The sequence below is a fragment of the Pleurodeles waltl genome, chromosome 4_1, assembly GCF_031143425.1.
Source record: "Pleurodeles waltl isolate 20211129_DDA chromosome 4_1, aPleWal1.hap1.20221129, whole genome shotgun sequence".
Classification (NCBI taxonomy): Eukaryota; Metazoa; Chordata; class Amphibia; order Caudata; family Salamandridae; genus Pleurodeles; species Pleurodeles waltl.
Genome location: NC_090442.1, coordinates 254,011,666 through 254,028,698, shown reverse-complemented (window position 1 = coordinate 254,028,698; position 17,033 = coordinate 254,011,666). Strand labels below are relative to the sequence as shown.

Below are 17,033 nucleotides of genomic sequence, written 5' to 3'. Positions count from 1 at the left end.
ATTGCGAATCTGGGGAGGCCGCTGGTCTGTTAAGGCTCTCCAGCCATCTCGGAGATAGATTGATGGGCGAGACATGCCCAGATGATGCCGCTCTTGACCGAGAAGAGATGCTCGGTATGGAGACCACTGGAGATGGCGCGGCCTTGTCTGGCGTGGGGCGATGTTCAGCTCCCCGTGGGACAGGTAAAACCTGCGTCGACGTCGATGGCTGTGTCGACGTCGAAGGGCGCCCAGCCGGTTGCTCTTGCCTCGACGTTGAGTGCCTCGACGTTGAGTGCCTTGACATCGAACGGCGATCCTTGGACCTCGACCTGCTCGCCGTCGTGTGCCTCGGCGTGGAGCGGTGGGAGGTCAACGGCGGATGTCTCTCATGCCGTCGTGGTGATTTCGACGTCGTGTGTCCTGACGTCGGGGGGCGCACAGCCTTTGGCGGCGACCGGGCACGCCGGCGATGGCTCAACGTCGATCGGCGGGCTGCCGTCGACAGAGACCTGCCCCTGCGATGATGTTCCCTCGACGCCGCTTCCTTCGACGTCGGGTGTGTCGCCGTCGACGGCGATCTATGCCGGTGCGACGGTGGTAGCGACGACGTCGACGGTGAACAAACAGGTACTTTCCTACCTGCTGACGTCGACCGAGCCATTCTCTCCTGAGAATGGCCTTCTGGTTGTCTGGGAAGTGAGGAGGACGATGTTCTTTGCCTCTCCTGAAGCCCATGTAGCCGGATCTTCTCTCTGTCTTTCAGAGTCCTCTTAGACATGTTCTTGCTGTACTTACAAGTGTCAGGGCAGTGACTCTGAGGCAGGCACACTATACACAGAGAGTGGGGATCTGACTGGGCCTTCTTCTTCCCACAAGCAGGGCATTTGACAAAAAGTGAAGGCATTTTTCTGTCAGGAAAAAACTGCCTAGCTCAGACAAAGATGTTATTTGTCGAATGAAAAGTGAAAAAACGCTTTTTTAAAGAATTTTTCTGAGGAAAACTCAGAAAAACTGAGAGCTCAATGCTCCAGGATCCTCTCAGAAGAAGCCGGAAAAAAGAACTGACCTAACTGTGAACCAACTGTCACCTTTCCTTCACCCCTGAGGCATGGTGGGATACTGGAGGTGAGCAGGGTCTTAAAGGCACAGTGCCAAAGTTTTTATGGTTCTCCTGTGTTAACCTGCATGCAGCCTATTGGCTAAGAATGCTCCATTGTTTTTCAATGCAGTTTTTTTCTCTTTTTCTCTAGAGTTTACTGCTGCTTACTTCCCTAAGCCCAGTTTTGGGGGCTTGGGTAGATATTTATTCGCTATTGTAATTTTATAATATAAAAAAAAAAAAAAAAACCTTCATAGAAATAAAGCATTTTAGCCTGTTTTAACATTATAGCCTGCATTGCTGTTTTACACATGTATAATATGTGTGTATTTTATATATGCTCCGGGGTCCCCGCACAAGGGCGGGAATATTCAATGTTTATGACTTTGATGAGGATCCCCTGGAAGAGAAGTAATGTTACTGCATCTGCTTGTGTGTATGGTATTGGGAGTGGGGGTGTTGCATGTTGCGTGTGTGTGTCACTCTCTTTTCCCTCCCCTGTGTGCTAGGAGGCAGTACTCACTGTGGACGCCTGCGCCGGTGTTGGTATTCATAGAGCAGATCGCAGAAGAGCATGGGGAACACATGCAACTCGGGCTCCATGGCAGCGTGGTTCTTTCTTGAGTCTCCAGAGGTGAGTTGTTTTCCTTCTGTGCAGTGTTTCCGCCAGGCTTTTGATGTTGTTGGTACCGCCCGGAAAAGGTGGCGGATTGGTGTGTCATTATACAGTGGGCGCAACATTGTATCCGCCTGGCTGTAGGCGGTTACCGCCGTGGTGCCTGTTGATTTCGCTCTGGCGGTCGGTGTGTTAAAGTGGCTGTCTGTCTGAGTGGCTTCCGCTGTAGTCATACTTTCATAGTTATTACCGCCGGCCTGTTGGCGGTATTACCGCCACTATATCACCGACCGCCAGGGTTGTAAGGAGGTCCTTTGATCCTAGCAAAGCTTGGTGCCATGACTGAAAAACTAAAGGGTACCAAACTGGAGACTCTACTAGTCAACCTGCAGTAAATGCAGTTGCCAATCTCCAGATGGGATCAGAGTTGTGGCCTGACCACGTCAGTGACCCCACAGAGGCAACATTAGTCACTGAAGGTGGGGTAGAATTATCCTGTGCTGTCTGGCAAAGTAAAAACACAAAAGGCAACACTGGCTATAATTAGTTGCACATTCCTCAAGTTTTCAATATTACTATATACGCTATTGGTGCTCATACACAATAATACATCTGTTGGCAACATGTACATACTACAATCAACAAAGCCAAACCAGTTAATCACAAAAACAAGACAATATTGGAGCACACCGTAACTTCATTGTTGAACATATGATTATAAGAGACAAGAGATACCATCAAGTCATATAAATGTATAAGGAAATCTAATCCAAAATCAGTAGCATGAATGTCTGGGTGCTGGTTGCCCTAATCAGTTGGTAACCACAATAATGATATATGAATCATAATTTATTTATAAATATACATACTTATAAATATACAATCCAATACATTATACAAAACATATAAACAAAATCTATCACATTTCATTCCATAGAAGAAATCTTTGGATTACAGATGTTCCAACTTTGTAAGAACTCAGCCAACGAGTAAGAACTTCATCCAACGTGTTTTGTCCTATCAAGGACTTTTTCAAGGCTGATGGAATTGTAATGCAAGAAAATACTAGTAGATAACTGCTTCCATAAATCTAATAAACCACAAGAACATTTTTTATTTAAAAAAATATTAACATTGAGCTCATCAAATACAAAAAACACTTTCTAAAAATATATCTACAAGATAAACACCCAGTGTCCCATAAGCATCTTTCCTTTGCAATACTTGTAAAGCAAAAATAGACAGAAAAAGTGCTCCAACACCCGTGCACCCATGCAAGGTAAGAGATGGAACTCAGAAGAGGAAACCATGTGAAAAGTGCATATTCCATAGATGAGAATTATATCTAAAAAAGTGAAACAAGCAGTATTCTACAAACCCTAAAGCCCCACAATGTAAAGGTCCTATGTACCTATGTACCTTATTGACAATGTATATTGTGAATCCGAAAGCACAAAGCTAAAGGAAGGAATGAGAAATATGTCAAAAGTCTACACATTATTATTTAAGTGTATTAGCCAATACGTAACCAAGGGGCACAAATAAACCAACCTTGCAAATTCCTCCACAATAATTACAGCAGGATGCCCAAACCGAACCAGGTCCAATTCTATATTGTCACAACTGAGTCCTCAAGGTTTGAAGAAGATGTAACCTATAACTGTATGAGTGGCACGCACCTGGACAGAGTCAACAGCAGGAAAATCCCAATCTACATTGAAATCAGAATATTGCAAATATAAATACTTGTATTTGTAACAGGTCAATTTAATAGTTAATCCACTAGGCCATATGTATGCAATGTAGATATGTCGAATCAAAATCTGATATCACCAGAAACTAGATTCAGATACTTTTTACATTTCCATCTCATGTCTATATATTGCACCACACTCTGGCCCTCATTCAGACTTTGACGGGCGGCGGTTGGCGCCCGCCAAAATCTGGCCGCCGAAAGACAGCTCCGCGGTCAAAAGACCGCGGCGGCCATTCCTACTTTCCCGCTGGACCGGCGGGCGCACTCCAAAAGAGCGCCCGCCGGCCCAGCGGGAAAGCCCCTGCAACATTGAAGCCGGCTCCGAATGGAGCCGGCGGTGTTGCAGGGGTGCGACGGGTGCAGTTGCACCCGTCGCGATTTTCACTGTCTGCAAAGCAGACAGTGAAAATCCTACTGGGGCCCTGTTAGGGGGCCCCTGCACTGCCCATGCCAGTGGCATGGGCAGTGCAGGGGCCCCCAGGGGCCCCACGACACCCGTTCCCGCCATCCTGTTCTGGCGGTGAAAACCGCCAGAAACAGGCTGGCGGGAAGGGGGTCGGAATCCCCATGGAGGCGCTGCAAGCAGCGCCACCATGGAGGATTCCCCCAGCCGGGGGAAATCCGGCGGGAAACCGCCGGACCCGGCTGGGAGACCGCACCGCCAGCCTGTTGGCGGTGCTTCCGGCAAACTCCACAATGAGGGCCTCTATGTCCGCTATAATTGATACTTTCTACAACGCTATACATATCTATGTATACATTCTATGTACAGAGATCGCTCTCCAAACTAATCTAACAATAGCAATGCGTATCCAGCATACAGATGTGTAACGCGCTCTACGAATGTATGCCCCAAGTGTTGATACATTCACATTTTAGTCAACATTTTGTAATTAAAAAAGAGAAAATGAGAGTAAAAAATAGCGTTCTTGAGCTTTAAATACCTGTATTGTTTAGCCTCTATTGGGGTCCTATATCGCAAGTTTCTTACATCTGAACAAACCTGAGTTCCAACCGGCACGTCCGATAGCAAAAACGAATGCTAACAGTCACAAATGCGGCAGCCATATTGGTGCTAGCAAGAGTAGCTAAGACTCATCTACCTAACCTTCTATCACATCTTTCACCAACATATCCGATTCTATGCATACAAGTGAAGTTAGAATAAATCTGACATGTCCCTTTCCAGAAAATGTATATGTATCAGTCAGGACACAGATCATATGTTTCCATTTGGGTAACCATTATCGGCGTTAACACTCACAATATGTAGCGACCATATTGGAACTGGCAAAGATCCTTTAAAAGTCATCTATTAATTCTGTATTTTGATATAAAATGTGTCTTCAGATTACTATTATACCATTTTGAAGTGAAATGTACCTCCCATTTAAACGGAAAAAAGGGATGCACTCCTCAAACCCATTTGATATACCTATCCATCTCTCTTCGTAATTATCGAAAACGGAGGCACATGAATCCTTCATTTCCAAATAATGCATACCAAATCTTTTTTACTAGATACATTTATATTTAGGGAGTCACCCATACACTACGTTCCAACGGCCTACAATACCATTTTCTTTATTTACCAAATGAAACATTTACAGTCCCAAATGCAGTGGCACATGGGTACAGGCACGAATCCGCTACAACTCATTCTACCTAATCACTTATTTAGTTTACCACAGAAATATCCAATTCCATATATATAGGTAGGATTATAACTGATCCAACAAATCCATTTACAAAACAACGTGTCCAATCAGGGCATAGTTCACATGTTTAGACTACAATGGCATTTTCTTTATTTACCAAATGAAGCGTTTACAGTCACGGATGTGGTGGACGTATCAGTACAGGCACGAATCAACAAAAGCTCATTCTACCTAAACATTTATCAAGTTTATCGCTAGAATGTCCAATTCCATAACTTTGAGTAAACTTAGAACTAATCCAACAAGTCAATTACGTCCATTAACAAAACACTGTGCCCAATCAGGGCACAGTTCCCATGTTTATACTATAAGTAAACATTTTCAGCATTAACAATCACATATATTCTCCCTAGGTCTATTTCAATTGAAAGGTTCATCAGTACAATACATTCCAGAAAGCCAGTGTGTTTAGATGAAAAGCACAAAGATAGACTCTACTGTGTCTTGATCATAGTCATTAGAAAAGAGAAAAGAAATAAAAGATTAGTCAGTGTATTAGTCATATGTTTGGGTTATTGGTTGTCGAACACAAGAAATTAGTAGTATTGTTGGATATTAGTTTGTATACCGCTTTATTTCCATGAACATTCGAAGTCTACCAAATATTAAATATTATTATCCAATATCAACTTGCGGCCACTTTTCGTTCTAATTTATATTTTTTCTGTAATCACATTATCTTTGCAAGAGATATATCCACTATATAATGTATCCATACACCATTCACCATTTGTTATATAAACATTTAAAGAAAGTGATACATCTCACCATCTAAATTCATCCCCAATTCTATAGTTTTTAATCTGATTATCCATCTTGCCTCATTTCTTCTCAATTCTAAAGTTCTATTACCACCTCTGGGATGCACAGGGGTTTGACTAATACCCATATATTTAATCACTGGAAACTCTGAAGTAGGATGCATCTTACTGATGTGTTGTACTACAGGAGAGGAAGAATTGTTGTTTCTTAATGAACGCATATGTTCCTGAATTCTCTCTTTAAGGGGCCTGATGGTACTGCCCACATAAATCTGACCACATTCACATTGCAATACATACACAATATATTTAGTGTTACAATTTAAAAACATCTTGATTTTATATGTGTTGCTCCCATTAAAGCTAAAATTAAGAGTCTTGTGTAATCCTATGTTGCACATGTTGCAACGACCACATTTATAAAATCCGTTGGTTCTTTCTGAGAGCCAAGTTGTTTTGCTCTCCTTAATAGGTGGTAGAAAGCTAATACAAACCAAATTTCTAATGGGTTTCCCCCTCTTATGGATCATTTTAAGTTTCAAAGATATTATCTGCGAAAGAGTACAGTCTGTTCTTAAGATCTTCCAATGTTTACAAAGAATTTTGTAGATATCTTGGCTGTTATGACTAAACAGAGTACAAAAGCAAACAGATTTCTGCAGTGAATTGGTTTTAGATTTACTTTGTTTTTTTAATAGAGATACTCTAGATGTTTGATTAATCTTTTTTCTAGCTGCCTCTATAGTTTTCTTAGAATAGCCTCTTTGCAAGAACCTATTTTCTAAGCAGTCCAATTCAATCTCACATGTATCAGTTTCACTACAGTTCCTTTTCATCCTAATCACCTCAGCAAAAGGGATAGCTGATATCTGGTTCTTAGGATGAGCACTATCTCCATGCAATAATGCATTACATGCAGTTGTCTTACGGTAGACCTTTGTATGGACTGTATTGCCCTTCGCACATATTTCCAAATTTAAGAAATGTATGCAATTTTTGTTATTCATATGTCATCTGTATGTTGAAATTGTATTGATGTAATGACAAAATTCCAATAATAGCTGTTCAGATCCCGTTCAAATCATTAGTATGTCGTCAATATATCTCCCCCAGAAAAAGATGTGTTCAGTCATATGTGGGGGACCCTTTTGTCAAATATGAGTTACGTATTGGCTAATACACTTAAATATTAATGGGCAGGCTTTTGACATATTTCTCATTCCCTCCTTTAGCTTTGTACTTTCGGATCTCAGATATACATTGTCAAAAAGGTACATGGGTACATAGGACTTTTACATTGTGGGACTTTAGGGTTTGTAGAATACAGCCTGTTTCACTGTTTTATATATAATTCTGGTCTATGGAATATATACTTTCACATGGTTCCCTCTTCTGAGTTCCATCTTTTACCTTGCATGGGTGCACGGATGTTGGAGCACTTTTTCTGTCTGTTTTTGCTTTACAAGTATTGCAAAGGAATGATGCTTATGGGACACTGGGTGCTTATCTTGTAGATAAATTATTAGAGTGTGTTTTTTGTATTTGATGAGCTCAATGTTAATATTTTTAATATATTTTTATTTATTTTGGATTAGATTTCCTTATACATTTATATGACTTGATGGTATCTCTTGTCTCTTATAATCATATGTTTAACAATGAAGGTATGGTGTGCTCCACTATTTTCTTGTTTTTCTGACTGGCAAAGTAATATGTAAAAATACAAAGAGCACCCTTTGATTAATGGGGAGAAAGTGGAAGCACTGAGGGACACAGGAGCTAGTGTTACCATGGTAACTCAGCACTTGGTTCACTCAAATCAGTTCCTGGTAGGGAAGTCGTATCCTGTCACCAGTGCTGACAATGAGACAAAGTTCCATCCCATAGCCATGGTAACCTTTGATTGCGGGGGGAATAGTAGGGCAAAAAGAGTTGGTTAGGTCCTCATCCATCCCAGTAGATTGCCTGATTGGAAATTACCTGGAGCATCCCCCCTGGGAAGATGTAGAACTGAGGACCCATTCAGCAATGCTAGGGATCCCTGAGTGGGCATGTCTCAAGACAAGGGCACAAAGCAAACTTCAGAGAGCTAAAGGAGAGCTGGATCCTGAAATAGTGGGCCAGTGTCCCAAGAGAAAAGACAAGAAGACTGGGGAACTAGCTTCAGAACAGATTCAAGATTAGGACCCCTTTTCTCAGGAAGAGGATTCACTCTTCCTGGAGGGAACTGAGCCTGCAGAGCTTGGGCCTTACCACCCAGAGCTTGTGGGCCCAGGGGGACCCTTCAAGTAAGATCTGTGCAAGGGACAGAGGACCTGCCCCACTCTCGAAGGCCTGAGGCAGCAAGCTGCAGAGTGAGAGCTAGGAAATGTCAGTGGTACCCACAGGGTTTATGGGTTTATTGCGAGGAGGGGCTGCTGCACACTGAGGCCAAAGAGCTCAAACATGGTGCAACCAGGAGGGTGGTAGTGCCCCAGCAGTTCAGAGAATATCTCCTTAACTCTAGCCCATGACATTTCCCTGGCTGGGCATCTGGGCCAAAATAAAACTTGGAGTAGGTTAGGTAATCACTTTTATTGGCCAGGAATGTAACAAAAAATGAAGGACTTTTTTAAGTCCTGCACAACCTGCCAAGCCAGTGGTAAGGCAGAAGCCTCCCTTAGTGCCACTACCTGTTGTTGGGGTACCCTTTGAAAGGGCAAGGGTCAACACTGTTGGCTCCTTGACCATCAAACAGCTTCAGGATACAGATACATACTAGTGGTAGTGGATCATGCCACTAAATATCCTGAGGCTATACCCCTTAGAACCATTACTGCTCCCACAGTTGCAAAAGACCTCCTTGGTATTTTTACCAGGGTAGGGTTCCCTAAGGAGGTAGTATCAAACAGGGGTTCCATCATCATGGCAGCTTACTTAAAACACAAGTGGAAGGACCTACAAGTTCACAACCCCATACCATTTTCAAACAAATGGGTTGGTTGAAAGATTTTTGGGCATGATTGGAGGACTCCCTGAAAAACTCTGAAGGAGATGGGATGTCCTACTCCCTTGCCTGTTGTTTGCCAATAGGGAAGTGCCACAAAAGGGAGTATGTTTCTCTCCATTTTACCTTTTGTTTAGGCACCCTGTAAGGGGACCACTAAGACTTGTTAGGGAAGGCTGGGAAAAGTCTCTCAAAGAGCCCAAACAAGATATTCTGGACTATGTGTTTGGCCTACGTTCAAGAATGGCTCAGTACATGGACAAATCCAGCACAAATCTTCAGACCAGCCAGGAGCTGCAAAAGCTCTGGTATGACCAGAAAGCTGCTATGGTGGAGTTCCAACAAGGGCAGAACTTTGGGTGTCTGTTGCTCCAAGGGCCTTCCAGGACAAATGGTCTGGGTCCTATCCCATACTCGAAAAGGGGAGGTCAATTATCTAGTGGACCTCTGCAGTTGCAAAAATCCCAAATGAATTATTCATGTCACCCGCCTAAAGACCTTCTGTGACAGAGCTGCTGTGACCATGCTCATGGTTACAGATGAGGGACAGGAGAATGCGAGTAAGCCTCTCCCTGATCTCCTCTCCATTGATCCACAAGATGGTTCTGTGGATGGGGTGGTCTTATCAGACACCCTCACAGAGCAAAAGCAGGGTGACTGCTGGGAAGCCCTCAACCAGTATGATGAGTTACTCTCCCTGACTCCTGGAAAGACAAAATGGTGTACCCATGATGTGGACATTGTTGACAGCTTGCCTGTCAAAATCAAAATTTATAGACAGTCAGACCATGTCAGAGAAAGTATCCAAGTAGAAGTCAAAAAGATGCTGGATTTGAGTGCCATTGAACCCTCTGAGAGCCCCTGGGCTAGCCCAGTAGTTTTACTCCCTAAATCTTTCTCCAAAGGACGAAAGAAGGAAATTAGGTTTCATGTGGATTACGTGGGCCTCAATCATGTTACAAAAACTGATATACACCCAGTCCCAAGAGCCGATGAACTCAGACAGAGTAGGGGCAGTCAAATATGTGAATATCTTTGATTTGACATCTGGGTACTGGCAGATTGATATGACCCCAGAAGCAAAAGAGAGGTCAGAATTTTCTACTCCTAGTGGGCATTGCCAGTTCACTGTTATGCCCTTTGGACTAAAGAATGCACCTGCCACCTTCCAGAGGTTGGTGAACCAAGTCCATGCTGGGCTGGAATCTTTTACTGCAGCTTATCTGGATGACATAGCTGCCTATATATTTACCCCTCACAGGATCACCTGATTCACGCAGGGAAGGTCCTTGAGGCTCTGCAAAAGGCAGGCATCACTATCAAGGCCAGTAAGTGCCAAACAGGACAGAGGAAAGTTGTTTACTTGGGCCACCTGGTTGGTAGAGGCCAAGTGCAACCCCTCTAGCCTAAGTGGAAGCAAGAAAGAGATGGTGAAGTGGACATAATTCTGCTTTTCCACCCACCATCTTAAAGCTTTTGCCTCCACAAGTTGAGATTTTTAATTCATGTAGGCATAAGCCCGTTCTCAGCATAGAACCGACTGACCTCCACTGAAGGCAGGATTTATGGATGGAGAATGCCTTCTCTTCCACTTGCCAAGATGAATTGTGAATCACAAGTGATCCAGTGAAGCACTGCAAATGGCTGATAAGAGCAGGGATACTCTGTATCATTGTGACATTCTTGGAGCTCCAAGTTTATCATGTTAGTAAGAACTGAGATGAGGAAATGTACGAGAAGATAATGAGTCTGAGAAATCAAATGGATCATTATTCAAATCCTACACGCCTAATATGTATGGAGTGCTTACCCTTCTAGTTAAACATGCAATATAAAATACTTTTCATACAATTTTTTGATATTAATTGTAAGTTCAGGACAATAAATGAAAGCTCTGAATACAATAAATGTGGAGCCCTAAGCGCACTCAATCTGCAAAATAGTGAATTACACTAGAATGATTATTATCTAAGGTACATAATCAAATATTATTTAGGTAAATCCAAGCTTATGAAGTAGTTAATATAGTACCATGTAGCAGTTGGCAAGATGCTTCTTTTTTATCATTTCTAGTTCGCTCTGTGAATATTTCAGACGTGTCTGGTTTCCTTGAGCCTGGGTCTGCAACTGCTTCAAATCAGTCTCTTTTCGTTTTATTTTCATCAGTTCCTAAAATGTTTGAAAATGACATTATATGCAAAGCTTAACTAATACAAATACATACATCAAGGCACTACTGTAAGCACATTCAATTACTGATAACATTCTAACACACTATTAATGAAATACATTATCTTATTGAGAGCTATAAAATAACACAATGCATGCTTTTCAGAGAAGCCAGTGAACAGTCTGACAAGGAAGGTTCTTACAGACAAAACACACTACTCTGATTTTGCTATTTTCTGGTTAGTTCTATTAGCACTGAAACACAAGTAAGCATGATAATAGTAAAGAGCAAAGGGGTGCTAGAACAATGTACCATAAAGAGATACAGACATCACCAGAAGTGACATCGCGGTTCCTTTAAGGTACCACTCACACTGGTTAAGAAGTACATTTTGCCTCACTTCCCTTCTCCACAGAGGCCTGAATAAAAAAAAAGACATCAATATAAGTAAACTGGATATCACCAACAGACATTTCTGTTCTTAAGAAGAGAGGAGGACGAAACAAGGGCAATCTGATTTTGATGAAGATGGGGTTTTCATTAAAAATGTTACTGAAGGTTACTTTGTCCCCAGAATGCTCAAGAAAAGAGGAGAGCCAGAAGACTAAAATGGACCACACAATTATATCAAGAATCGCTAAAGAACAGCCATTACCCAAAAGAAAGGCTAACTTTTTGCATCTAAAATTAGACAACAATGCTTTTAAAGGCGAGAATTTAGAATATGATCTAGTATTTTTGAGCTGCATCACAAATGCAATTTTTCTTCAAGAATAGTTTTCCCACCAACAGATGTACTAATTGGTCACAGTACATGATTAAATTCATAGCATTATGCTTCATTAATATTACAGCGGCAAGATTAAATTTGTGAACTTTTCCATATGCCAGCAAATGCAATGATAGACGCCTGTAAAGCACAGCAGACCTTCAATCCTATATTGCCTGTGTTAAATGCCAAAACAGAAATCACTGCCAAGAGTCAGACAATTAGTGCTGAGAAAGTAAGCGTCTTGCCCACTGAAAGGCCAGCAATACCAAGATCAGAGAGTACCTTGGTTCTCATTGATCTTTTGAAGGACCCTCAGAATCAGAGGAGTCAGGGCAAAAATTAATAGGAACACTCCTATTCAATCAAAGGTACGTCAGATCCCTAAAATGCCACACTCCCTATCCAGTCCAAGAAGTGAAATGTTTACACTTAGAATTAACATGAGTTGAAAAGACTTCCATGAGTTGGTGGGTCAGGGCCTTGAGAAACAAGATGATAATTTCCTAGAGAATTTTCCACAACAAGTAAAGATGTCTGTTTAGGCTGCCGATCCGGTGTTGTTGATACATGTAATGCAGTGGACCACCAACAACATGGTCTGTTGCAAAGCTCAATACAGAGAACTATTGCCAAACCCTACTGCTGCAATAAATGACTTTTTTCAGATATAGAAGAGGACCGAGGTGTTGTCTGTGCGGACCAACACCACCATGAATTGTGAAACTGGTAGAAAAGACTTTAATGCCAAGAAGTTTGCCTTGAGCTCCAACAACAGACACAGGAGTCAGTGGTTTACACTAGTTGTGTCCTATGCAGGCAGAACAGGCATTCCACCAGGAAACTGGAAGCATATGCCCACTGATTCAATGGTGGAACTGTAGGAAGCTGGCTCTCTATATAGTGCACTAAAATGAAGAACACTGTTCAGAGGGTCCAATGGGTCCCCAATTGGTATTGCAAAGGCAAAAGTAGATAGGACTAATACTCTATTTGTTGTAGTGTGGGCAAGCAATCAGGCTTATCAGAGGGTAGTGCTAAGCATGTGTTGTACCCACAGAGGCAATAAATGAGCCACAACCTCAAAGAATGCATTCAAGACCAATTTAGAAAAATAACATTTCTTTTTATATATTTTTCAAACTCAAGAACTTCATAATCAGGTAAGTAGATTTTTAAGTATAAATACTTTGCAGTTTCATTAAAAAATCAACACAGGGCAATTTTTCAGTTCATGTATGTTACCCTATGGGAGGTAAAGAGAAATGCAGTTTTGCAGGTAAGTAAATTGTAGGAAGCTGGCCTAGGGTGTGGTGGCAGCTTATACCAGGTCCAGGCTACCCCTACTAGTGAATGAAGACAGTAGTTGCCCTTATTTTGGCCACGGTGGCGGTCTCTCCGCAGACGGGTCAGCAATGAAGACCACCACATTATGAGTGTGGCAGGTTGGCTTCTGCCAACCCGCCACATCCCCACTTGTACTGCCAGGGCGGTTGAAGAGCCGGGCCGGAGAATAGCCTCTCTAACCCAGTGGTCCTGTGAAGACTACTGTGGTATAACGAGTTGGCTTTCAGTGGGGGTTTCCGTGGCAGTAGCACCTCCATGAAAACCCTGGCAGAAAGGCTACCGGTGAAAGGAAATTACTTTCCTGTCACTGGCAGACGACTCCTCCAGCATCCCCCCTGCAAACCCAATAATCCCCCACACCCCCTTCCATACCATCACCCCTCTCCCCCTCTTCCAGAGCAGCACCCCCTCCCCACATACACGCACACATCCACACGTACCCCGCATACACTCATTCACCTATACTTACATACACACATGCACTCATACACATCCATACTCGCATTCACTCACACGCATTCAAACACCCTCGCGCACACACACATGCATTCAAACACACATATGCATACACACATGCATTCAAACACCCACACACACATGCATACACACTTACCTTTACACATGCAGACAACACCCACACACACACACGCACAAACAACAGCACCCACCCTCCTACCCCCTTCCCTTGTCGGACGATTGACTTACCTTGTCCGGCGAGGAGGTCGTCTGGCAGGGAAGAGGTGCTTCCACCACCGGCAGTGCCCCGCCATCAGGACACGGCCAGGCCATATTATAGGTTGTAATACGGCTAGTGGAGTGCTTTTGGTGGGGCCGGCCGGTGGTGGAACCCCCCTGCGCCTCTGACTGCCAGCATGACTACTGGAGGATTTCTGCCCAAATTGTGGTGGAAATCCTTCAGTACTCGTAATATGTAGTCGGAAGTCTGGCGCCCGTGGCTTCAGCAGCCTTCTGGAAAAGACCGCCAAAGTCATAATGAGGGCCAGTGTCTAGGAAGCCAGGGCTCTCTAGAGTTAGCTGAGGATTAGCAGCCAAGACTTATCTAGGAGACATGCACCACACAGTGTTACAAAAATAAAGGTACTTTATAATACTAACACAACACTAGATTATTCTTAGGCACTCCCCCAACTCAAGGTAAGTACACATTATATGCATACACAGTAATAATTAGGAACTGTCACACGAAACAACAACCATTGGCAAGACTTAGTGAAAAATAGTCAGGGTCCTAGAGGAGGACCAAACCATATACCAAAATAGTGGAATGCGAAGTGAAGCCCCCCACCCAGGGATACGGAATAGTAAGAGGGGTGCTGGAAGAACCAGGGATCCCAACAGGTAAGTACCTGAGTGACCCCCAGTGACTAGGAGAGCAGAAGTAAGCACCTGGTCTTCCCAAGGACTAACAAGAGAACTTAGAAAATGGACTGTGAAAGAACAGGACCAGACTAGAAGAAACCAAAGGTGGATTCTGGAAGAAGAGGACCTGCAAAAGAAGTGGACAGAGTCCAGCCCGCAACGGAGTGTCCATTTGGGGCAGGAGCCACTACCCACCCTTCTGTGGTTGAAGATCCTAGTCGACGGGAGAAGAAAACCAGCTGTAGAGTCCAGGAGCTTCAGAGGAGTCCTTGGAGCAGTGCAGATGGTGTCCCACGTTAGTTGTTGGGTCGCAGATGGTCAGTGGCTTACGAAAGCCACCAATAAGCCTTGGCAAATAAAAAAAAGAAGCAGCAAAAGAAGAGTTGGAAGGCTGAAGAGGACTAGCAAGGTCCAGGGGACTCGACCCTTGGAGGGGAGTCTGGCTTGACCCTCAGCAGTCGGGAGAGCCAGCAAAAGCAGTCACAGCCCCCAGAAGCAGCCCACTGGCAGCAGGTACAATAAGTTGCAGTTAGGCCCAATCAGCACAACTGGAGAGGAGTCCAATGTCGCTGGATCAGCAGAGAGGAGACTGTTCTTGGCAGGAGAAAGGGCTGGAGGCCAGAACTACTTGGAGCCTGAAGATTCCTTTGAGAAGGAGACAACAAGCCTTGGTTGCTGCAAAAGTCGCTATGCACAGCGGTACTGTCCTGCAAGAATAGGCAAGGGCTCACCGTCTCCCAAGTTGGAAAGCGGGCAGAAAGGACCAACGGGACCACTCCAGACCACCACCTGTGATGCAGGGTCCACGCACTTCCAGAGGGGAGCAGATCCATGCAGGGGAGTGACTCCTCCACTCCAGGGGAGATTCCTTTTTCCTTCTCAGTGAAGGCTGAAGACTCACTAAACCCAAAGGATGCACCACCGAGGAAATGTTGCAGTTGCTGGAAGGAGCTAGAAAAACAATGTTGCAAGGCAATGTCGTCTCAGGAGTTGCAGTCTTGTTGGTTCCTGAAGAGTCCAGTTAAGGTTCCAGTGGCTAGAAGTAGAAGTAAGCGATGCAGAGGAGTCCTAGTGGAGTCTCGCACATCGAATCAGGGGACCCATCCACGAGGGAGTCCCTAAATAGCCCTAACAGGGGGTTTGGCTACCTTGCAAGGTGACCACATATCAGGATGGGTCTCTGACATCAACTGCCTGACCTGGACGCTTAAATGCTCCCAGGGGCCTCTGCACATGTGGTAATGGACAGGACAGTGGTCATTCTCCTTTCCTTTGTCCAGTTTTGTGCCAGAGCAGGTACCGGAGGTCCCTGGAATGGTGCAAATTGGTTTATGCAAGGAGGGCACCAAATGTGCCCTTCAAAGCAAACCAGTGGCTTGGGGAGGCTACCCCTCCCAAGCCTTGTAACACTTATTAACAAGGGAGAGCGTGTTGCCTCCATCTCCCATAGGAAATCCTTTGTTCTGCCTTCCCTTGCTTGAGCTGGTCAAGCAGCAGAGGGCAGAAACCTGTTTGAGGGGTGGCAGCAGCGCAGGCTGCCTGGAAAACCATAGAAGACTGGTAGGAGTAATACTGGGAGTCCTCTAAGGAGCCCCCACAGTGCATGGAAACATAAAACCAATACAGGTAACAGTATTGGGGTATGATTCCAACATGTTTGATACCATATGGGTAAAATTGCTTTCCTGCACTAACGAAGTCCAGTGCAATGGAACTGGAGTTTGTAGGGCACCTCTGCTCATGCATGGGTGCCCTCACACACAGGGACCTGCACCCTGCCCTCTGGGCTAGGAGGGCCTACCAAAGGGGTGACTTACAGTGACCTGGTGCAGTGACCTGTGGTGAAAGGGTGCATGCACCTTTTCACGCAGGCTGTAATGGCATGCCTGCAGACACATTTTGCATGGGCTCCCATGGGTAGTATAATACATGCTGCAGTCCATGGGGGACCCCTGGTGTCCCAATGTACTTGGTACCTAAGTATGGTACACTAGGAACTTATGGTGAACCAGTATGCCAACTGTGGAGTGCACAAAAGTCCTAGGCAACCACATTTAGAGGGAGATAGCACAATCACTGGGGTCCTGGTTAGCAGGATCCTAGTGAAGACAGTCTAAGCATACTGACAGCAGGCACAAAGTGGGGGTAACCAAGCCAAAACAATTGTACTTTCCTACAGACATGACTTACAAATCCAGTCTTCGGGTTTTAGGTCTACACCAGGCAAGGTTCAAATCAGTACCAAGAGTGCACCCACAGTGGCACAGGGGCTGGTGGGTGCAGAGGTCAAATTCAGAGTCAGTGCCCAATGTTAACCAATGGAGGCGGGGTGAACGAAGGTGCACTGCTCACAGGTGAGCAAAGCGTTGTGGGGGGTGGATCTCCTGGGGTTGAGGAAAGCGCAAGGGGGCCACAAGGCAGCACCAAACTTACATCCTCAGCAGCACAG

General features: G+C 44.3%; 1 protein-coding gene across 1 annotated transcript in view; it reads right to left on the bottom strand.

Annotated features, from left to right (window-relative positions):
* SMC1B (structural maintenance of chromosomes 1B) overlaps positions 1-17,033 on the bottom strand; it is a 2,375,007-nt gene that overhangs the window by 1,194,800 nt on the left and 1,163,174 nt on the right. The window contains exon 13 of the mRNA XM_069228259.1: positions 10,950-11,087. Coding sequence (XP_069084360.1) covers positions 10,950-11,087 — 138 coding nt within the window. The remainder of the gene's footprint in view (positions 1-10,949; positions 11,088-17,033) is intronic.